At 55.4% G+C, this 23,123-nt stretch overlaps 2 protein-coding genes and 2 long non-coding RNA genes across 8 annotated transcripts in view; 2 read left to right on the top strand and 2 right to left on the bottom strand.

Annotated features, from left to right (window-relative positions):
* The window catches only part of LOC146442607 (alanine aminotransferase 2-like), an 18,717-nt gene extending 10,743 nt beyond the window's left edge, over positions 1-7,974 (top strand). For both annotated transcript variants that reach the window (XM_085053767.1, XM_085053766.1), the window contains 6 exons: positions 1,700-1,779; positions 1,862-1,998; positions 4,010-4,184; positions 5,134-5,289; positions 7,367-7,479; positions 7,689-7,974. In XM_085053767.1, the coding sequence (XP_084909893.1) occupies positions 1,700-1,779; positions 1,862-1,998; positions 4,010-4,184; positions 5,134-5,289; positions 7,367-7,479; positions 7,689-7,779 (752 nt within the window). In that variant the 3' untranslated portion in view covers positions 7,780-7,974. The remainder of the gene's footprint in view (positions 1-1,699; positions 1,780-1,861; positions 1,999-4,009; positions 4,185-5,133; positions 5,290-7,366; positions 7,480-7,688) is intronic.
* On the top strand, positions 2,497-3,889 carry LOC146442609 (uncharacterized). Its single transcript, XR_014850310.1, has 3 exons — positions 2,497-2,965; positions 3,032-3,523; positions 3,563-3,889. It is a non-coding gene; the product is annotated as an uncharacterized LOC146442609 (long non-coding RNA).
* Positions 5,473-6,362, bottom strand: LOC146442608 (uncharacterized). Its single transcript, XR_014850312.1, has 3 exons — positions 6,313-6,362; positions 5,991-6,062; positions 5,473-5,540 (listed from the first exon to the last, which is right to left on the bottom strand). It is a non-coding gene; the product is annotated as an uncharacterized LOC146442608 (long non-coding RNA).
* On the bottom strand, positions 7,907-23,123 carry LOC146442606 (alanine aminotransferase 1-like). 4 transcript variants are annotated; one of them, XM_085053771.1, is made up of 12 exons: positions 22,970-23,123; positions 19,109-19,233; positions 17,330-17,401; positions 17,115-17,223; positions 15,873-16,006; positions 13,448-13,691; positions 12,793-12,872; positions 11,875-12,008; positions 11,643-11,796; positions 10,342-10,497; positions 9,270-9,385; positions 7,907-8,111 (listed from the first exon to the last, which is right to left on the bottom strand). In XM_085053771.1, the coding sequence occupies exons 2-12, from the start codon at positions 19,205-19,207 to the stop codon at positions 8,021-8,023; spliced, it is 1,389 nt and encodes a 462-aa protein (XP_084909897.1). In that variant the 5' UTR covers positions 19,208-19,233; positions 22,970-23,123; the 3' UTR covers positions 7,907-8,020. The 4 variants fall into 4 exon arrangements, with proteins under 4 accessions (XP_084909897.1, XP_084909894.1, XP_084909895.1 ...); XM_085053768.1 differs by lacking the exon at positions 22,970-23,123 and adding an exon at positions 19,411-19,468 and having other exon boundaries at positions 17,115-17,237; XM_085053769.1 differs by lacking the exon at positions 22,970-23,123 and adding an exon at positions 19,411-19,468 and having other exon boundaries at positions 11,643-11,727; positions 17,115-17,237.

Raw genomic sequence — 23,123 nt, 5'->3', positions numbered from 1 at the left:
TCCATGGGGTGGGACGGGATCCAGGGTTTGGGGTATCTGGGGTAGTATGGGCTTCACAGGGTGGGATCTGTGGGGTATCTGAGGTAGGATGGGATCCATGGGGTGGGATGTTTGGGATATCTGGGATGGGATGGGATCCATGGACTGGGATATGTGGGATGAGATCCATGGGGTGGGATAGCATCCACAGGTTTGGGATATCTGGGGTAAAATGGGATTCACAGGGTGGAAGACCTAGGGTGGAATATGTGGGACGTGTGGGGTGGGATGGGATCTGCAGGGTGGGATATGTGGGATATCGGGGGTGGGATTCACAGGGTGGGATATGTGGGATGAGATTCGTGGGGTGGGATGGCATCCAGGGTTTGGGATATTTGGGGTGGGATGGCATCTGCTGGGTGGGATGTTTGGGATATCTGGGGTGGGATGGGATGGGATGGGATGGGATGGGATGGGATGGGATGGGATGGGATGGGATGGGATCCACAGGGTGGTATCTGTGGGATATCTGAGGTGGGATATCTGGGGTAGAATGTTTGGGATATCTGGGGTGGGATAGTTGGGATGGGATCCATGAGGTGGGATCTGTGGGGTATCTGGGGTGGGATGGGATCCATGGGATGGGATAGTTGGGATGGGATCCATGGGATGGGATCTGTGGGGTATCTGGGGTGGGATGGGATCCATGGGGTGGGATCCATGGACTGGGATATGTGGGATGAGATCCATGGGGTGGGATAGCATCCACAGGTTTGGAATATCTGGGGTAGAATGGGATTCACAGGGTGGAAGACCTAGGGTGGGATATGTGGGATGTGTGGGGTGGGATGGGATCTGCAGGGTGGGATGTTTGGGATATGTGGGGTGGGATGGGATCCATGGGGTGGGATCTGTGGGATATCTGAGGCAGGATATCTGGGGTGGGATGGCATCTGCAGGGTGGGATGTTTGGGATATGTGGGGTGGGGTGGGTTCATGGGGTGGGATGGGATCCATGGGGTGGGATGTTTGGGGTGGGATCCCAGCGTGGACAGGGAACTCAAGGTTGGGACCCCAAGGCTGGACTGGGATCCCAAAACTGGACTGGGATCCACAGACTGGGATTGGGACCCCAAAACTGGACTGGGATCCCAAAACTGGACTGGGATTGGGAACCCAGAACTGGACTGGGATTGGGAACCCAAAACTGGACTGGGATCCCAAAACTGGACTGGGACCCCAAAACTGGACTGGGATCCACAGACTGGGATTGGGACCCCAAAACTGGACTGGGATCCCAAAACTGAACTGGGATTGGGAACCCAGAACTGGACTGGGATTGGGAACCCAAAACTGGACTGGGATCCCAAAACTGGACTGGGACCCCAAAACTGGACTGGGACCCCAAAACTGGACTGGGATCCACAGACTGGGATTGGGAACCCAAAACTGGACTGGGATCCCAAAACTGAACTGGGATTGGGAACCCAGAACTGGACTGGGACCCCAAAACTGGACTGGGATCCATGGACTGGGATTGGGAACCCAAAACTGGACTGGGATCCCAAAACTGGACTGGGACCTTGGGACTTTCCTGGGACCCCAAAATTGGACTGGGATCCCAAGACTGGGACCCCTGGGCTGGACTGGGACCCCAGTTTGTTGCTGGGCTGACCCCGCTGAGCTCCGGTGTCCCCATGTCCCCTGTCTGTGTCCCCAGGCCAGGTCCAGAGCCGGGAATGCATTGAGGACGTCATCAAGTTCGCCTACGAGGAGAAGCTTTTCCTCATGGCCGACGAGGTGGGCGTGTCCCCCAGTCCCTCGTCCCCGGGAAACTTCCGGAACTCCGGGTGACATCTGGGGATGTCCCCTCCCCGCCCAGGTGTACCAGGACAACATCTACGCCAAGGGCTCGGCCTTCCATGCCTTCAAGAAGGTCCTGATGGAGATGGGACCGCCCTACTCGGAGGCGGTGGAGCTGGCCTCCTTCCACTCCATCTCCAAGGGATTCATGGGAGAGTGAGTCCTGCGGTCACCATCCTGGAATTGTCACCTGGGGGGTGGCCAGGGTCCCACGGGGCCGGTGGGATGGAGGGATGGAGGTGCCACCACCCCATGGATCTTCTGGGGGTGGGATTGGGGATGTCACCACCCCATGGATCCACTGGAATGGGTCGTGGAGGTGACATCAGATGGGGATGCCACCACCTCATGGATGTCATGGATTGGGGAGAGAGATGCCACCACCCCATGGATGTCATGGATTGGGGAGAGAGATGCCACCACCCCACGGACCTTCTGGGGGTGGGATTGGGGATGCCACCACCCCACGGGTGGTGACCCCAATGGGTCATGGAGGTGATGTAGCGATGGAAGTGCCACCACCCCATGGATGTCATGGTTTGAGGTTGGAGGTGACATTGGATGAGGATGCTGTGACTCCATGGATGCCATGTCAGACCCATGGGTTCCCATCACAGGCCTCCCCATCTGTGGACATTTATCCGTGGATCTCATCCATGGATCCCATCCATGGGTTCCTCTCCATAGGTTCCTATCCATGGGTTCCTCTCATGGACCTCAATCCATGGGTCCTTCTCCATCGGTTCTTTCTCCAATGGAGAATCCCATCCATAGATTCCTATCAATGGTTCCCATCCGTGGGTTCCACGATGGGTTCCATCCATGGATCTAGGTCCTCATCCATGGATTCCATCTGTAGATCCTCATCCATGGATTCCTGTCCCATATCCCCATCCACAACCCCCACCCATGTGTTCCAGGATGGGTTTCTTCTATGGATCTCATCTCTAGGTCCTCATCCATGGATTCTTAACCCCAGCTCCCATCCACGGGTTCCATGATGGGTCCCATCCATGGATTCCCATCCTAGATCTCCATCCATAGGTTCCCATCCATGGGTTCCATGATGGGTTCCATCCATGGATCCCACCTGTAGGTTCTCATCCATGGATTCCCATCCACGGTTCCCATCCATGGGTTCCATGATGGATTCCCACCCCAGACACCCATCCATGGATTCCCATCCTAGACCTCCATCCATAGATTCCCATCCATGGGTTCCATGATGGGTTCCATCCATGGATCCCACCTGTAGGTTCTCATCCATGGATTCCCATCCACAGCTCCCATCCATGGATTTCCATCCATGGCTCCCATCCATGGGTTCCATGATGGATTCCCACCCCAGACACCCATCAATGGATTCCCATCCATGGGTTCCATGATGGATCCCATCCATGGATTCCCATCTCTAGGTTCTCATCCATGGATTCCATCTGTAGGTTCTCATCCATGGATTCCCATCCTAGATCCCCATCCATGGATTCCCATCTGCAGCTCCCATCCATGGGTTCCATGATGGGTCCCATCCATGAATCCCATCTGTAGGTCCTCGTCCATGGATTCCTGTTCCATATCCTCATCCACAGCTCCCACCCATGGGTTCCAGGATGGGTTCCTTCTATGGATCCCATCTCTAGGTCCTCATCCATGGATTCCCTTCCACAGCTCCCATCCACAGGTTCCATGACAGATTCCGATCCATGGATTCCCATCCTAGATCCCCATCCATAGATTCCCATCCATGGGTTCCATGATGGGTCCCATCCATGAATTCCCAGCAATGGGTCCCATCCATGGATCCCATCTGTAGGTTTTTATCCATGGATTCCCATCCCATACCCCCATCCATGGATTCCCATTCATGGCTGTCATCCATGGATTCCCATCCACAACCCCCATCCATGGGTTACATGATGGGTTCCTTCTATGGATCCCACCTCTAGCTCCTCATCCATGGATTCCCAACCACAGCTCCCATCCATGGGTTCCATGATGGATTCTCACCCCAGACCCCAATCCATCGACTCCCACCCACGGATTCCCACCTGCAGCTCTCATCCATGGGTTCCACCATGAACTCCCACCCCGTCTCTCTCCCATTCCCCATTCCCTGCTCCCTCTCCATCCCGGCGGTGCCGATCCCGATCCCGGTGCTGTCCGGCAGGTGTGGCCTGCGGGGTGGATATGTGGAAGTGGTCAACATGGATCTGGAGGTGAAGGCGCAGCTGTCCAAGCTGGTGTCCGTGCGGCTCTGCCCTCCCGTGCCCGGACAGATGGTCCTGGACATCGTCATGGATCCGCCCAAGCCTGGAGAGCCGTCCTACGAGCGTTTCCAGGCTGTACGGGATGATGGGATGGGGTCGGAATGGGGTGGGATGGGATTGGGATGGGATGGGATGGGATGGGATGGGGTGGGATGGGATGGGGATGGGATGGGATGGATGGGATGGGATATGGGATGGGATATGGGATAGGATGGGATGGGATGGGATATGGGATATGGGATAATGGGATGGGATAATGGGATGGGATGGCACGGGATGGGATATGGGATATGGGATATGGGATGGGATGGGATAATGGGATGGGATGGGATGGGATGGGATGGGATGGGATGGGGTGGGATGGGGTGGGAATGGGATGGGATGGGGATGGGGATGGGATGGGGATGGGATCCATGGGATGGGATGGGATGGGATATGGGATGGGGATGGTGTCAGGATGGAATGAACTGGTGTGGAATGGGATGGGATGGATCCATGGGATGGGATGGATGGGATGGAATGGGATGGGATGAATTGGGATGGGATTGGGATGAAGTTGAGATAGAGATGGGAATGGGAATGGAATTGGGTGGGATGGGATGGGATCCATGGGATGGGATGGGATGGGATCCATGGGATGGGATGGGATGGGATCCATGGGATGGGATGGGATGGGAATGGGACAGGACGCGACGGGACGGGATGGGATGGGATGGGATAATGGGATGGGATAGGATGAGGTAGGAATGGGATGGAATGGGATTGGGATGGGGACAGGATGGGGTGGGATGGGATGGATGGGTTGAGATGGGAATGGGATTGGGATGGGATGGGATGGGATGGGATGGGATGGGATAATGGGATGGGATTGGGATTGGGATTGGGATTGGGATATGGGATGGGATTGGGATGGGATGGGATGAGATGGGATCCATGGGATGGGATGGGATGGGATCCATGGGATGGGATCCACGGGAAGGAATGAGCCAGGTGGAATGTAATGTCCCACCCCGTTCTCCCACAGGAGAAGGAGGCCGTGCTCAACTCCCTGGCGGAAAAAGCTCGGCTGACCCAGGAGATCTTCAACAAAACTCCAGGGATCCACTGCAACCCCGTGCAGGGAGCCATGTACTCCTTCCCACGGATAGACCTCCCGCCCCGCGCCCTGGCCGCCGCCAAGGTCCTCGGGAATGCCGGGATTCCGGCCGGGAAATGTGGGATGGATGGGATGTGACTGGGAATGGATGGGATCTGAACCGGGATGGATGGGATCTGATTGGGATGGATGGGATCCCAACTGGGAGATGTGGAGATAGATGGGATCCCAACTGGGAGATGTGGGGATGGATGGGATCCCAACTGGGAGATGTGGGGATGGATGGGATCTGACTGGGATGGATGGGATCTGAACTGGGATGGATGGGATCTGAACTGGGAGACGTGGGGATGGAGGGGATCTGACTGGGAACGGACAGGATCCCAACTGGGAGATGTGGGATGGATGGGATCTGAACTGGGATGGATGGGATCTGACTGGGATGGATGGGATCTGACTGGGAAGGATGGGATCTGACTGGGATGGATGGGATCTGACTGGGATGGATGGGATCTGACTGGGAAGGATGGGATCTGACTGGGATGGATGGGATCTGACTGGGATGGATGGGATCTGACTGGGATGAATGGGATCTGAACTGGGAGATGTGGGGATGGATGGAAACCGAACTGGGATATGTGGGGATGGGTGGGATCCCAACTGGGATGGATGGGATCCAAACTGGGAGCGGACAGGATCCCAACTGGGACATGTGGAGATGGATGGGATCCAAACTGGGAGACGTGGGGATGGATGGGATCTGACTGAGATGGATGGGATCTGACTGGGAATGGACAGGATCCCAACTGGGAGATGTGGGGATGGATGGGATCTGACTGAGGTGGATGGGATCTGAACTGGGAGGTGTGGGGATGGATGGGATCTGAACTGGGATGGATGGGATCTGACTGGGATGGATGGGATCTGACAGGGAGATGTGGGGATGGATGGGATCCAAACTGGGAATGAACAGGATCCGAACTGGGAGATGTGGGGATGTATGTGATGTGACTGGGAACAGACAGGATCCCAATGGGAATGAACAGGATCCGAACTGGGAGATGTGGGGATGGATGGGATCTGAACTGGGATGGATGGGATCTGAACTGGGATGGATGGGATCTGAACTGGGAGACGTGGGGATGGATGGGATCCGAACTGGGAGATGTGGGGATAGATGGGATGTGACTGGGATGGATGGGATCCCAACTGGGATGTATGGGATCCAAACTGGGAGATGTGGAGATGGATGGGATCTGACTGGGAACGGACAGGATCCCAACTGGGAGATGTGGGATGGATAGGATCTGACTGGGAACGGAGAGGATCCCAATTGGGAACGGACAGGATCCCAACTGGGAGATGTGGGGATTCATGGGATCCAAACAGGGAGATGTGGGGACGGATGGGATCCCAACTGGGATGGATGGGATCCAAACTGGGAATGGACAGGATCCGAACTGGGAGATGTGGGGATGTATGTGATGTGACTGGGAACAAACAGGATCCCAATGGGAATGAACAGGATCCGAACTGGGAGATGTGGGGATGGATGGGATCTGAACTGGGATGGATGGGATCTGAACTGGGAGACGTGGGGATGGATGGGATCCCAACTGGGAGATGTGGGGATGGATGGGATCTGACTGGGAACGGAGAGGATCCCAACTGGGAACTGTGGGGATGGATGGGATCCGAACTGAGAGATGTGGGGATGGATTGGATCTGATTGGGATGGATGGGATCCAAACTGGGAGATGTGGAGATGGATGGGATCTGACTGGGAACGGACAGGATCCCAATTGGGAATGGACAGGATCCCAACTGGGAGATGTGGGATGGATGGGATCCCAACTGGGATGGATGGGATCTGACTGGGATGGATGGGATCCGAACTGGGAGATGTGGGATGGATGGGATCCAAACTGGGATGGATGGGATCTGAACTGGGAGATGTGGGGATGGATGGGATCAATCCTGATCCATATGGGGCTGGCTGGGATCAACCCCAGGAGTTGTGGGACTCATTGGGATCAATCCTGATCCATATGGAGTGTGTGGGATGAACCCCAAGAGCCCTCAGCACGCTGTGGGATCGTATCCCCATTTTTTTGGGATCATATCCCCATTTTTCCGACCCCATCTCAATCCCAAATCCCAGGAGAAGAATCAGGCCCCGGACATGTTCTTCTGCATGAAGCTCCTGGAGGAAACCGGGATCTGCGTCGTCCCGGGAAGTGGCTTTGGACAGCGGGAAGGCACCTTCCACTTCCGGTGGGTTCCCACCCCAAAATTCCCTCTTTTTAGGATCCAAATTATCTGTTCTCAGGATTCCCACCCCAAATTCCCTGTTCCCCCACCCCAAATTCCCTGTTTCCCCACCCTAAATTCTCTGTTCCCAGGGTCCTGGGGGAGGTCTTGTGGTGCCATTCCCAAATTTTTTCCCAAATTTTTTTCCCAATTTCCCTCCCCCCCCTTCCCAGGATGACCATCCTGCCGCCCACGGAAAAGCTGAAGATCCTGCTGGACAAACTGAGCACTTTCTACACCAAGTTCGTCAAGGAATTCTCCTGAGAAACTCTTCTTAAGGAACGTCACCTCCTGTCACCTCCATGTCACCTCCAGCACTCCCCACCCAACACTTCCCACCCGGCTCTGAGTGCCTTTTTTTTTTGGGGAATTCCGGGGGGTGGAATTCCCAAATTCCGGGGGCGGGTCCCCTCTGGGATGTCACCAGGGGGAGGTGACAATAAAGGACAGTGACAAGCAGTGGCCCCGTGTGATTTGGGGTTTTTATGGGATGGAGGGATCGGGGTCAGGAGAATTCCTGCAGGAATTGGGTGTGGAATTGCGTGAGGAGCCGCAGAGCTCGCTGCATGGTTGGCGGTGGCAGCAGCAGGGACAGCCTGGGACAGAGGGAGGGGATGTGGGAGCGGAATCCCAAAATCCCGATATCACGATATCCCAAAACCCCGATATCCCAAATGCTGATATCCTGAAATTCCGATATCCCGAAATCCTGATATCCCAAAATCCCGGTATCCCGAAATCCCAATATCCCAAAATGCCAACATCCTGAAATTCCAATATCCCGAAATCCCAATATCCCAAAATGCCAACATCCTGAAATTCCAATATCCCAAAATCCTGATATCCCAAAATTCTGATGTCCTGATATGAAACATCCCCACATCCCAAAATCCCAAAATCCCAAAATCCCAAAATACAACAATCCCAACATCCAATGCTCAAAATCCAAAGCCAAACATCCTAAAATCCCGATATCCCAACATCCCAACACCCCAAAATCCACCATCCAACACTCCAAATCCAACACCAAACGTCCCAAAACCATCATATCCAACACCCCAAAATCCTAACAACCAACAATCCCAACATCCAACAATCCCAAAATCCCAACATCCCAAAATCCCCAAAATCCCAACATCCCAAAATCCCCAAAATCCCAACATCCCCATACCCCAACATCCAACATTCCAATACAACAATCCCAATATCCAATGCTCAATATCCAACACCGAACATCCCAAATCCCAACATCCCAAAATCCCCAAATCCCCAATATCCCAATATCCAACATCCCAAAATCCCAACATTCAACATCCCAAAATCCAAACTCCCAACATCCCAACACTCAAAATCCAACATCCCAAAATCCCCAAATCCCAACATCCAACACCTAATGCTCAAAATCCAACACAGAACATCTCAACATCCAACAATCCCAAAATCCCAACATCCCAAAATCCCAACATCCAACACCCCAGAATCGCAAAATCCCAACATCCCAACAATCCCAAAATCCCAACATCCCAACATCTCAAATTCCAACATCCCAACATCCCAAAATCCCTATATCAAACATCCCAATAATCCAAAAACCCAATGTCCAACATCCCAAAACCCCAAAATCCAACACCCAACATCCCAAAATCCCAACACCCCAACACCCAACACCCCAAAATCCCAACATCCAACACCCAACTCCACCACCCCGACACCCCAAAACCCCACTCCCCACCCCACTCGGTGTCCCCCCGTACCCCAGGTGGCCGTCGCTGTCCCCTCCCATCCCGAAGTGGCTCCCCGGGGTCACCTCCAGCCCCGTGGCCTCCTGCAGCTTCCGGCAGAAGAAGACGTCGGGCTGCAGCCCCAGCGCCTGCCGAGGCCACCGAGCGGCTGGGACACGGCGGTGGCACCGCGGGGACAGCGGGGTGGCCTTGTCCGGACATCCCCAGTGTCCCCAGGGTGTCCCCTCCCAGAGGGATCCCCACAATCCCACACTGTCCCGTGGCCTCAGGATGTCCCACCCCAGAGGGTTCCCCACAATCCTAGAGGGTTCCCCACGTCCCCAAAGTGTCCCATGTCCCCAGGATGTCCTGGACATCTACATTGTCCAGTGTCCTGGAGAGCCCCATATCCCCAGGATATCCTATATCCCAGGATATCCCATATCCCCAGGATGTCCCATATACCAAGGATGTCCCATATCCCATCCCATATCCCCATCCCACCCCATATCCCCATCCCATATCCCAGCCCATCCCATATCCCCAGAATGTCCCATGTCCCCAGGATGTCCCACATCCCATCCCATCCCATATCCCATCCCATCCCATCCCATATCGATCCCATATCTCATCCCATCCCATATCCCATCCCATCCCATCCCATATCCCATCCCATCCCACATCCCATCCCATATCCCATCCCACCCCATATCCCATCCCATATCCCACCCATATCCCATCCCATCCCATATCCCATCCATCCCATATCCATCCCACCCCATATCCACCCATATCCACCCCATATCCCATCCCACCCCATATCCCATCCCATATCCACCCCATATCCCACCCCATATCCCATCCCATCCCATATCCCACCCCATATCCCATCCCACCCCATATCCCACCCAACCATCCCATATCCCATCCCATCCCATATCCCATCCCATATCCCATTCCATATCCCATTCCATATCCCACCCCATATCCCACCCCATATCCCATCCCACCCCATATCCCCGCACCCCGCAGTGCCATGTCCCCACTGTCCCTGCTGTCCCGCTGTCCCCACCCCAGGTCTCTCCCGTCCCCCCGCGGGGCTCACCCGGGCCTGGCTGCGGGCTCGGGGTGGGATGGGGACACGGGGGAAGGCGCGGGGACCCCCGGCCGGGGGCTGGCAGCGGATCCCGGGGACACGGCCCAGCTCCTCCTGCAGCCGCCGGGCGTTGGTGGCCAGAGCCCGGCACAGCTCCCGGCGGTGCTGCGCGGAGTGGAACCGGGTTGGGGTTGGGAAATAGGGGATTGGGGTTGGGGTTGGGGTTGGGGTTGGGGTTGGGATTGGGGTTGGGGTTGGGATAGGGAAAGAGGGGATTGGGATTGGAAATAGAGGATTGGTATTGGGGATTGGGGAAAGAGGGGATTCAGAAAGAGGGGATTCAGATTGGGATTGGAAATGGGGGATTGGGATTGGGATTGAGATTAGGGTTAGAGTGGGGAATGGGGTGGGGATTGGGATGGAGATTGGGATGGGAAATAGGGGATTGGGGTTGGGGTTGGGGTTGGGGTGGGGTTGGGATTGGGAAATAGGAGATTGGGATTGGAAATAGAGGATTGGGATTGGGGATTGGGGAAAGAGGGGATTCAGATTGGGATTGGAAATGGGGGATTGGGATTGGGACTGAGATTAGGGTTAGAGTGGGGAATGGGGTGGGGATTGGGATGGAGATTGGGATGGGAAATAGGGGATTGGGGTTGGGGTTGGGATTGGGGTGGGATTGGGATTGGGATTGGGATAGGGGTTGGTTTGGGGGTGAGATCGGTAGTGGTATTGGGATTGGGATTGGTATTGGTCTTGGTTTGGATTGGGATTGGGGTAAGGATTGGGATTGGGGTGGGGATTGGGATTTGGAGTTGGGGTGAGATTGGGGTCAGGATGGGATTGGGACTGGGATAGGGATTGAGATTGGGGTTGGGATTGGAGAAATAGGGGATTGGGATTGGGATGGGATTGGGATTTGGGGTTGGGATGGGGTTGGCACCGGGATTGGGATTGGGGTGGGATTGGGAGTGGGATTGGGGTGGGATTAGGGTGGGATTGTGATAAAGGGATTGGGATTGGGAAAAGGGAATTGGGATTGGGAAAAGGGAATTGGGATTGGGGAAATAGGGGATTGGGATTGGGGAAATAGGGGATTGGGGTGGGATTGGGATTTGGGGTTGGGATGGGGATTGGGGTGGGATTGAGGTGGGGTGGAGAAGAGTCCAGGATGGGGATTGGGTTGAGATGGGGATGGGATGGGATAAATTTGGGATGGGATGGGATGGGATGGGATGGGATGGGATGGGATGGGATAAATTTGGGATAAATTTGGGATGGGAACAGGGTGGGCACAGAACATCCCCCACCTCCTCCATGGCCGCTCCGCCGGGCTCCATGGCCACGTCCAGCATCACCTGGCCCAGCACGGGCGGATACACCGAGAGCCCCCAGGTGTGGAAGTTCCTCAGGACGCTCCGGTCGATGTTCACCAGCTCCAGGAATCCCGCCCGGATCCCTCCCCTGGGACACAGCGCCGAGGGAACGGCCAGGATGGGGTCATTCCGGCGGGATCGGGGTTTTTCGGGAATTCCCACTCACCCCGCGATGCCTTTGGACAGGGAGTAGGTGGAGACGAGCTGGACGCTGGTGGCCAGCGGTGTCCCCAGCTCGGCCAAGACGCGCCGGAAGGGGAGGAAGGGACGATCCGGGAGGAAGGCTCGTTCCTGATGGACCTGAGGATGGGGATTGGGATTGGGATTGGGATTTGGATTGGGATTGGGATTTGGATTGGGATTGGGATTTGGATTGGGATTGGGTTGGGATTGGGATGGGGGTTGGGAGTGGGATTGGGATTGGATTGGGATTGGGATTGGGATTGGATTGGGATCAGGGATTGGGGTTGGATTGGGATTGGGTTGGGATTGGGATTGGGATTGGGATTGGATTGGGATTTGGATTGGATTGGGATTGGGATTGGGTTGGGATTGGGATGGGGGTTGGGAGTGGGATTGGGATTGGATTGGGTTTGGGATTGGGATTGGGATTGGGATTGGGATTGGATTGGGATCAGGGATTGGGGTTGGATTGGGATTGGGTTGGGATTGGATTGGGGTTGGCATTGGGATTGGGATTGGATTGGGTTTGGGATCAGGGATTGGGATTGGGAGTGGGAGTGGGATTGGGATTGGATTGGGATTGGGATCGGGATTGAGATTGGATTGGGATCAGGATTGGATTGGGATTGGGATTGGGATTGGGATCAGGATCAGGATCAGGATCGGGATCGGGATCAGGATCTGGATCGGGATCGGGATCGGGATCGGGATCGCGATTCTGATTGGGATTGGATTGGATTGGTATTGGGATTGAGATTGGGATTGGGATTGGGATCAGGATTGGGACTGGAGTCGGGGTCGGGATTGGGATTGGGATTGGGATTGAGATTGGGATCAGGATTGGGTTTGGGGGGGTCAATCCCTCCCCCTAAAAAAAATTCCCCAAAAAGTTCTCACCCACCTCATCAGCCAGCAGCAGCAGGGACTCCTCGGCCGCCAGCCGGACAATGCTCTCCATGTCCTCCCGGCTGAGGACGTGTCCTGCGGGGACAGGGAAACTGAGGCACGGGATGGGAATGGCTGGAATTCATTGGGAAACTGAGGAACAGGATGGGAATGGCTGGGATTCATTGGGAAACTGAGGCACGGGATGGGAATGAGCAAATCCCAAAAGGAAACTGAGGCACAGGATGGGAATAATCATACCCCAAAGTGAAAATGAGGCACGGGATGGGTTTAACCGGATCCCACAGGGAAACTGAGGCACAGGATGGGTTTAACTGGAATTCCAAAAGGAAACTGAGGCACGGGATGGGAATAACTGGAATTCCAAAGGGAAACTGAGGCACGGGATGGGAATAACTGGAATTCCAAAGGGAAACTGAGGCACGGGATGGGAATAACTCGAATTCCAAAGGGAAACTGAGGCACGGGATGGGAATAACTCGAATTCCAAAGGGAAACTGAGGCACGGGATGGGTTTAATTGGATGCCAAAGGGAAACTGAAACACTAGTTGGGTTTAACCCGATCCCACAGGGAAACTGAGGCACGGGATAGGAATAACTGCACCCCACAGGGAAACTGAGGCACAGGCCCGTCCCACCCCACACTCACCCGTGGGGTCCCCGGGGTTGACCACCCACAGCACCTTGGGCTGGCAGCGGCTCCGCGCTTCCCGCAGCGCCCGGCGGAGCGCGGCCACGTCCGGGGCCCAGCGGCAGGATTCCCACAGGGGGTACGGGATGGGCACCAGCCCTGCCAGCCCCGCGGCCGCCGGGCACAGCCAGGGGCCGGGCACGGGCACCAGCACCCCCGCGGGCAGCTCTGGAGCCGGGGTGGCCACCAGGGACAGCATGTCCTGCGGGGAAAATAGGGGATCTGTGCTGGGATCGGTCATGGGATTTGTCATGGGATCTGTCCTGCTATCTGTCCTGCTATCTGTCCTGCTATCTGTCCTGGGATCCGGTGCCCATCCTCCCCACATCCCATTCCCCATTTCCCATTCCCCATCCCATATCCCATATCCCATTCCCATAACCCATATCCCATTCCCATAACCCATATCCCATTCCCATATCCCCATATCCCCATATCCCCATATTCCCATATCCCATATCCCATATCCCATTCCCCATATCCCCATATCCCCATATTCCCATATCCCATATCCCATATCCCATCCCCATATCCCATCCCCATATCCCATCCCCATATCCCCATATCCCATATCCCATATCCCATATCCCATATCCCATATCCCATATCCCATCCCCATCCCCATATCCCATCCCCATATTCCATTCCCCATCCCCATATCCCATCCCATATCCCACATCCCATCCCCATATCCCCATATCCCATTCCCATCCCATATCCCATTCCCCAATCGCATACCCCATCCCATATCCCATCCCCATATCCCATTCCCATCCCCATATCCCATTCCCCATCCCATATCCCAACCCCATTCCCCATTCCCATATCCCATATCCCCATATCCCAATCCCCATATCCCCATATCCCATTCCCATATCCCATTCCCCATCCCATTCCCCATTCCCCATATCCCATATCCCATTCCCCATCCCCATATCCCATCCCCATATCCCATCCCCATATCCCATTCCCATATCCCATTCCCCATCCCATTCCCCATTCCCCATATCCCATTCCCCATATCCCATTCCCCATATCCCATCCCCATATCCCATTCCCATATCCCATCCCCACATCCCATTCCCCATCACGATATCCCTTTCCCCATCCCCATATCCCATCCCCATATCCCATATCCCATTCCCCATATCCCATATCCCATTCCCATCCCCATCCCCATATCCCATTCCCCATCCCATATCCCATATCCCATATTCCATATCCCATATCCCATTCCCTTTCCCCATCCCCATATCCCATTCCCCTTATCCCATATCCCACATCCCATCCCCATATCCCCATATCCCATTCCCATCCCATATCCCATTCCCCAATCGCATACCCCATCCCATATCCCATCCCCATATCCCCCATCTCCATATCCCATTCCCCATATCCCATTCCCCATATCCCATTCCCCATCCCCATTCCCATATCCCATTCCCCATATCCCATTCCCCATCCCCATATCCCATTCCCACATCCCATTCCCATTCCCCATATCCCATTCCCATATCGCATATCCCATATCCCATTCCCCTTATCCCATATCCCATATCCCATTCCCATATCCCACTCCTATATCCCCATTCCCATCCCCATATCCCATCCCCACATCCCATATCCCATCCCCACATCCCATTCCCCATATTCCATATCCCATTCCCCATCCCATATCTCAACCCCATATCCCATTCCCCATCCCCATTCCCCATCCCCATTCCCCATCCCCATATCCCATTCCCCATCCCATATCCCATATCCCATATCCCATATTCCATTCCCCATCCCCATTCCCCATCCCATATCCCATCCCATATTCCATTCCCCATCCCCATTCCCCATCCCATATCCCATATCCCATATTCCATTCCCCATCCCCATTCCCCATCCCATATCCCACATCCCATCCCCATATCCCCATATCCCCATATCCCATTCCCATCCCATATCCCATTCCCCAGTTGCATACCCCATCCCATATCCCATCCCCATATCCCATTCCCCATCCCCATATCCCATATCCCATTCCCATATCCCATATCCCATCCCATATCCCATCCCCATATCCCATTCCCCATTCCCCATATCCCATTCCCCATCCCATATCCCATCCCGTATCCCATCCCCATATCCCATCCCCATATCCCATTCCCCATCCCCATATCCCATCCCATATCCCATCCCCATATCCAATTCCCCATCCCATATCCCATCCCCATATTCCATTCCCCATCCCCATATCCCATCCCGTATCCCATCCCTATATCCCATCCCCATATCCCATTCCCCATCCTGTGCCCACCCCATGGCCCATCCATCCCCATGGTCACCGCTGTCCCCAGTGCCACCCCAGGCTGTCCCCCGGTGTCCCCTGGCTCACCACCAGCGCGGCCGCGGTGCCGGCGGTGGGCACGACGTTCCGGGGGTCACAGGCGATGCCACCGTCGCGGTGCTCCAGGAACCGCGCCACCCGCGCTGCCACCACGTCCGTCACGTACTCCAGGTTGTAGGCGCCTGAGGAGAGGGTGGCGTCCGTGGATTTGGCACTGGAATGTCCTGGTATCTGTCCCCAAATCTGTCCCCAGATCTGTCCCCAGATCTGGTGCCCATCCCATATCCCATTCCTCACCCATGGTGCCACCCCTGTGCCCATCCCATGACACATTTGTCACCAGATCTGTCCCTGGATCTGTCCTGGGGTCTGTCCCCAAATCTGTCCCCAGATCTGGTGCCCATCCCATATCCCATTCCTCACCCATGGTGCCACCCCTGTGCCGATCCCATGGCACATCGGTCCCCAGATCTGTCCCTGGATCTGTCCTGGGGTCTGGTGACTCCCTGTATCCCATTCCCCATCCCATTCCCAGCATCCCATTTATCCCATTTATCCCATTCTCATATCCCATTCCCTGTATCCCATTCCCCATTACCCACTGCATTCCCACCCCATTCTCCATATGCAATTTATCCCATTCCCCATACCCCATTTATCCCATTCCCTGAATCCCATTCCCCATCCCATTCCCATATCCCATATCCCATTCCCATATCCCATTCCCATATCCCATTTATCCCATTCCCCACTCCATTCCCACCCCATTCCCGATACCCCATTTATCCCATTCCCACCCCATTTCCCATATCGCATTCCCCATATCCCATTCCCTGTATCCCATTTATCCCATTCCCTGAATCCCATTCTCCATCCCATTTCCCATATCCCATTCCCCATATCCCATTCCCCAAATCCCATTCCCATATCCCATTCCCATATCCCATTCCCATATCCCATTCCCCACCCCATTCCCACCCCTTCCCCATATCCCATGTATCCCATTCCCCACCTCATTCCCACCCCATATCCCATTCCCCATATCCCATTTATCCCATTTATCCCATATCCCATTTATCCCATATCCCATTTATCCCATTCCCCATATCCCATTCCCCAAATCCCATTCCTGTATCCAATTTTCCATATCCCATTATCCACTGCATTCCCACCCCATTCCCCATATCCCATTTATCCCATTTATCCCATACCCCATTTATCCCATTTATCCCATTCTCTATCCCATTTATCCCATTAATTTATCCCATTAATTAATCCCATTAATCCCACCTGGGCTCCCTCCCTGCAATTCCCGCAGGATCCGTCTGGCGTGTCCCTTGGCCTCCTCGGGAATGTCCCCATTCTCCAGGAGCGCGGGGTAGGCGCAGATGGCGGCCACCTGCGGGGACACAGCTGTCCCCAAGCTCCCGCCACCTCCCGGGACATTCCCACGGGACATTCCATTGGGATATTCCTCGGGATATTCCTCGGGATATTCCCGTTACCTGCCGCAGGAATTTGGGCGCCTGGCGGCTCTCGGCGTCCTCGGATTGGCGCTCGGTGACATCGGGGATGGCCTTGGGGACAGGAGGTGGCGTCACCCCTCTGTCCCCTCCCCGTCCCCAAATCCCAGGGGTGTGTCCAGGAAGGAATTCCGGGATGGGAATGTGGGGACAACGCGGAGGTGGAGAGGGACACAGGGACAGGGGGATCCCTGGAATTTCGGGAATTTTGGGATTCCATAAGTCCTGTGGGTCCCTGGGTGACTTTGGGGACCCCTGGATGGCCCTGGGGATCCCTGGAATTTTGGGAATTTTGGGATTCCTTGGATCCTGTGGGTCCCTGGGTGGCCTTGGGGACCCCAGGATGGCCTTGGGGACTCCTGGGTGGTCTTGGGGACCCCTGGAATTTTGGGAATTTTGGGATTCCATAAATCCTGTGGGTCCCTGGGTGACCTTGGGGACTCCTGGGTGGTCTTGGGGACCCCTGGAACTCCAGGAATTTTGGGATTCCATGGGACCTGGGTGACCCTGAGGACCCCTGGATGGCCTTGGGGACCCCTGGAACTCTTGGAATTTTGGGATTCCATGGATCCCGAGGGACCTAGGTTGCCTTGGGGACCCCTGGGTGGCCCTGGGGACCCCTGGGTGGCCTTGGGGACCCCTGGAATTTTGGGAATTTTGGGATTCCATAAATCCTGTGGGTCCCTGGGTGACCTTGGGGACTCCTGGGTGGTCTTGGGGACCCCTGGAACTCCAGGAATTTTGGGATTCCATGGATCCCAAGGGACCTGGGTGGCCTTGGGGACCCCTGGAATTTTGGGAATTTTGGGATTCCATAAATCCTGTGGGTCCCTGGGTGGCCTTGGGGACCCCTGGATGGCCCTGGGGATCCCTGGAATTTTGGGAATTTTGGGATTCCTTGGATCCTGTGGGTTCCTGGGTGGCCTTGGGGACTCCTGGGTGGCCTTGGGGACTCCTGGGTGGTCTTGGGGACCCCTGGAACTCCAGGAATTTTGGGATTCCGTGGGACCTGGGTGACCCTGAGGACCCCTGGATGGCCTTGGGGACCCCTGGAACTCCAGGAATTTTGGGATTCCATGGATCCCATGGGTCCCTGGGTGGCCTTGGGGACCCCTGGAATTTGGGAAATTTTGGGATTCCATAAATCCTGTGGGTCCCTGGGTGGCCCTGGGTGACCTGGGTGGCCTTGGGGACCCATGGCACTCCAGGAATTTTGGGATTCCGTGGATCCCGTGGGTCCCTGGGTGGCCGGGGGGACCCCTGGAATTTTGGGAATTTTGGGATTCCTTGGATCCTGTGGGTCCCTGGGTGACCCTGGGGACTCCTGGGTGGCCTTGGGGACCCCTGGAACTCCAGGAATTTTGGGATTCCATGGGACCTGGGTGACCCTGAGGACCCCTGGATGGCCTTGGGGACCCCTGGAACTCTTGGAATTTTGGGATTCCATGGATCCCGTGGGTCCCTGGGTGGCCTTGGGGACCCCTGGGTGGCCTTGGGGACTCCTGGAATTTCGGGAATTTTGGGATTCCATAAATCCTGTGCGTCCCTAGGTGACCCTGGGTGACCTGGGTGGTCTTGGGGGACCCCTGAAACTCTTGGAATTTTGGGATTCCATAAATCCTGTGGGTCCCTGGGTGGCCTTGGGGACCCCTGGAATTTCGGGAATTTTGGGATTCCGTGGATCCCGTGGGTCCCTGGGTGGCCTTGGGGACCCCTGGCACTCCAGGAATTTTGGGATTCCGCGGATCCCGTGGGTCTCACCGGTGCCAGCTCCTCCTCGATGCCACCGAGCCCCTCCCTCCGCGGTGCCACCGGAGCCGGGGTGACACCGGTGCCCCACGAGGTGCCAAGGGCTGCCATGACCGCAGCGGGATCGTGATCGGGATCTTTGGGATCTTTGGGAGAGCGCCGGGTTAATGTTTGGGGTCTGGGTTAATGATTAGGGCCCGGGTTAATGATTAGGGTCAACGTTTGGGGTCGTGACCCCGCAGCTGCCATGTGCGGCGGGTGACAAGGGGACACCGAGGGGTGCTGGGCACGGGGGGTCCCTGAGTGGTGCCCACCTGGCACAGGGCTCACCCCGTGCCCAGGGAACTTCCTGCCCCATTTTCCTGCCCCATTTCCCACATTATCCCATTTCCAGCCCCATTTCCCACTCCAATTCCTGCCCCATTCCCCCTATAATCCCTTTTCCAGCCCAATTTTCCGCCCCATTTCCTCCCATTATCCCTTTCCCAGCCCCATTTCCCACCCCATTATCCCATTTCCATCCCCATTTCCCTGTCCCAATTCCCACCCCATTTCCCTCATTATCCCTTTTCCAGCCCCATTTCCCACCCCATTCCCCCCATAATCCCATTTCCAGCCCCTTTTCCCAGCCCCATTTCCCGCCCCATTTCCCCTATAATCCTTTTCCAACCCATTTTCCCAACCCCATTTCCCACCCCATTTCCTATCCCATTAGCCCCATAATCCCTTTTCCAACCCATTTCCCACCCCATTTCTTCCCATAATCCCTTTTCCAGCCCCATTTCCCACCCCATTCCCCTATAATCCCTTTTCCAGCCCCATTTCCAGCCCCATTCCCACATAATCCCTTTTCCAACCCCATTTTCCCTGTCCCATTTCCCACCCCAATTCCCACCCCATTTCCCCCATAATCCCATTTCCAGCCCCTTTTCCCAGCCCCTTTTCCCAGCTGCATTTCTTGCCCTATTTCCTGCCCCATTCCCCTCACTATCCCTTTTCCAACCCCATTTCCTGCCCCATTCCCACATTATCCCATTTCCAGCCTCATTTCCCACCCCATTATCCCATTTCCCACCCCATTCCCACATTATCCCATTTCCAGCCTCATTTCCCACCCCATTATCCCATTTCCCACCCCATTTCCCCCATAATCCCTTTTCCAGCCCCATTTCCCACCCCATTTCCCACCCCATTCCCCCCATAATCCCATTTCCCACCCCATTCCCAGAGCACTCTCTGCTCCATTTTCCAGCCGCATTTCTAGCCCCATTTCCCACCCCATTTCCCACAATCCCTTTTCCCACCCCCTTTTCCCCATAATCCCTTTTCCAGCCCCATTTCCCACCCCATTTCCCCCCATTATCCCTTTTCCAACCCATTTTCCCTGTCCCATTTCCCACCCCATTTCCCATCCCATTAGCCCCATTATCCTATTTCCAGCCCCATTTCCAGCCCTGTTTCCCACCCCAATTCCCACCCCATTTCCCCTATAATCCCTTTTTCAGCCCCATTCCCACCCATTCCACATTATCCCATTTCCAGCCCCATTTCCACCCAATTCCCACCCATTTCCACCATTCCGTCATTATCCCATTTCCTCCATAATCCCCATTTCCCATCCCATTCTCCCCATAATCCCATTTCCCACCCCATTTCCCTCATTATCCCTTTTCCAGCCCCATTTCCCACCCCATTTCCCCCATAATCCCTTTTCCAGCCCCATTTCCTACCCCATTATCCCTATAATCCCTTTTCCAGCCCCTTTACCCTGTCCCATTTCCCACCCCATTTCCTCCCATTCCCCCCATAATCCCTTTTCCAGCCCCATTTCCCACCCCATTATCCATTTCCTGCCCCATTTTCCCCATTATCCCTTTTCCAACCCATTTTCCCTGTCCCATTTCCCACACTATTTCCCATCCCATTTCCCCCATTATCCCAATTTCCCACCCCATTTCCCTATAATCCCTTTTCCAGCCCCATTTCCCACCCCATTCCCCCTATAATCCCATTTCCAGCCCCATTTCCCTGTCCCAATTCCCACCCCATTTCCTCCCATTATCCCATTTCCAGCCCCTTTTCCCACCCCATTTCCCGCCCCAATTCCTCCCATTATCCCTTTTCCAACCCATTTTTCCTGTCCTATTTCCACCCCATTAGCCCCATTATCCCATTTCCCACCCCATTTCCCACCCCATTTCCCACCCCATTCCCCTCATTATCCCATTTCCCCCATAATCCCAATTTCCCATCCCATTTCCCCCATAATCCCTTTTCCAACCCATTTTCCCTGTCCCATTTCCCACACTATTTCCCATCCCATTAGCCCCATTATCCCAATTTCCCACCCCATTTCCCTATAATCCCTTTTCCAGCCCCATTTCCCATCCCATTAGCCCCATTACCCCATTTCCAGCCCCATTTTCCACCCCATTTCCCACCCCATTTCCCGCCCCAATTCCCCCCATTATCCCTTTTCCAACTCATTTTCCCTGTCCCATTTCCCACCCCATTTCCTCCCATTACCCCCATAATGCCTTTTCCAGCCCCAATTCCTGCCCCATTTCCTCTATAATTCTTTTCCCAGCCCCATTTCTCACCCCATTTCCCCCATAATCCCTTTTCCAGCCCCATTTCCCACCCCATTTCCAGCCCCATTCCCCTCATTATCCCATTTCCCCTATAATCCCATTTCCCACCCCATTTCCCACCATAATTCCATTTCCCACCCATTTCCCACCCCATTTCCACCATTTCCCATCCCATTCCAGCCCCATTTCCCATCCCAATTCCCACCCATTTCCCCATTATCCCATTTCCCCACTATCCCATGTCCCCCATAATCCCAATTTCCCACCCCATTTCCCCATAATCCCTTTTCCAGCCCCATTTCCACCCATTTCCCACCCCATTTCCCCCATAATCCCATTTCCCACCCCATTCCCAGAGCACTCTCTGCCCCATTTTCCAGCCCCATTTCTAGCCCCATTTCCACCCCATTTCCCCACAATCCCTTTCCCCATTTCCCCCATAATCCCTTTTCCAGCCCCATTTCCCGCCCCATTTCCCCTATAATCCCTTTTCCAGCCCCTGTACCCTGTCCCATTTCCCGCCCCATTTCCCATCCCATTAGCCCCATTACCCCATTTCCAGCCCCATTTCCCACCCCATTCCCCTATAATCCCATTTCCAGCCCCATTTCCCACCTCATTCCCCTATAATCCCTTTTCCAGCCCCATTTCCCATCCCATTAGCCCCATTATCCCTTTTCCAACCCATTTTCCCTGTCCCATTTCATCCCATTAGCCCCATTATCCCATTTCCCACCCCATTTCCAGCCCCATTCCCCCCATAATCCCTTTTCCAGCCCCATTTCCCACCCCATAACCCCAGTTCCCCCACCCCATTTCCCCCATAATCCCATTTCCCACCCCATTCCCCCACAATCCCATTCCCATTCCCTTTTCCCCGTTCCGCTCCCCACCCCGCTCCTGTCCCCTCCGCGTCCCTTCCCTGTCACCTCCCCCTGGCGCTTCGCCACCGCCGCCCTTAGCGCCATGGCGGCCGAGGGGACAGCGGGGACAGCGGGGACAGCGGGGACAGAGGGGACAGAGGGGACAGAGGGGACAGCGGGGACAGCGGGGACAGCAGGGACAGCGGGGACAGAGGGGACAGCGGGGACAGAGGGGACAGCGGGGACAGCGGGGATAGCGGGGACAGCGGGGACAGCGGGGACAGAGGGGACAACAGGGACAGCGGGGACAGCGGGGACAGCGGGGACAGCGGGGACAGCGGGGACAGAGGGGACAGCGGGGACAGAGGGGACAACAGGGACAGCGGGGACAGAGGGGACAGAGGGGACAGCAGTGTCACCCCTGGACTGCAGCGGCGATGACCTTCAGGCCATGGGGAGCCGCTGCCACTCCTGCGCCAGGTACCGGGAATGTCCCCAAGGGAATGTCCCCTGGTGTCCCCTATGTCCCACCGGGAATGTCCCCCCGTGTCCCTCCAGTGTCCCACCGGGAAT

Source organism: Lichenostomus cassidix, chromosome 2 (genome assembly GCF_008360975.1).
Source record: "Lichenostomus cassidix isolate B80296 chromosome 2, HeHo_3.0, whole genome shotgun sequence".
NCBI classification, from domain to species: Eukaryota; Metazoa; Chordata; class Aves; order Passeriformes; family Meliphagidae; genus Lichenostomus; species Lichenostomus cassidix.
Note: the sequence above shows the minus strand (reverse complement) of the source record. Positions and strands in the feature narration are given on the sequence as shown.

Coding starts and splice junctions, on each gene's coding strand:
- LOC146442606 (XM_085053768.1), bottom strand. CDS start 19,454: ATGGGGCAGGAAGTTCCCTGGGCACGGGGTGAGCCCTGTGCCAG. Junction 17,238..17,329: donor CGCCCAAATTCCTGCGGCAG/GTAACGGGAATA, acceptor GCTTGGGGACAG/CTGTGTCCCCGCAGGTGGCC. Junction 9,386..10,341: donor GAGCCCGCAGCCAGGCCCGG/GTGAGCCCCGCG, acceptor TGGCCTCGGCAG/GCGCTGGGGCTGCAGCCCGA.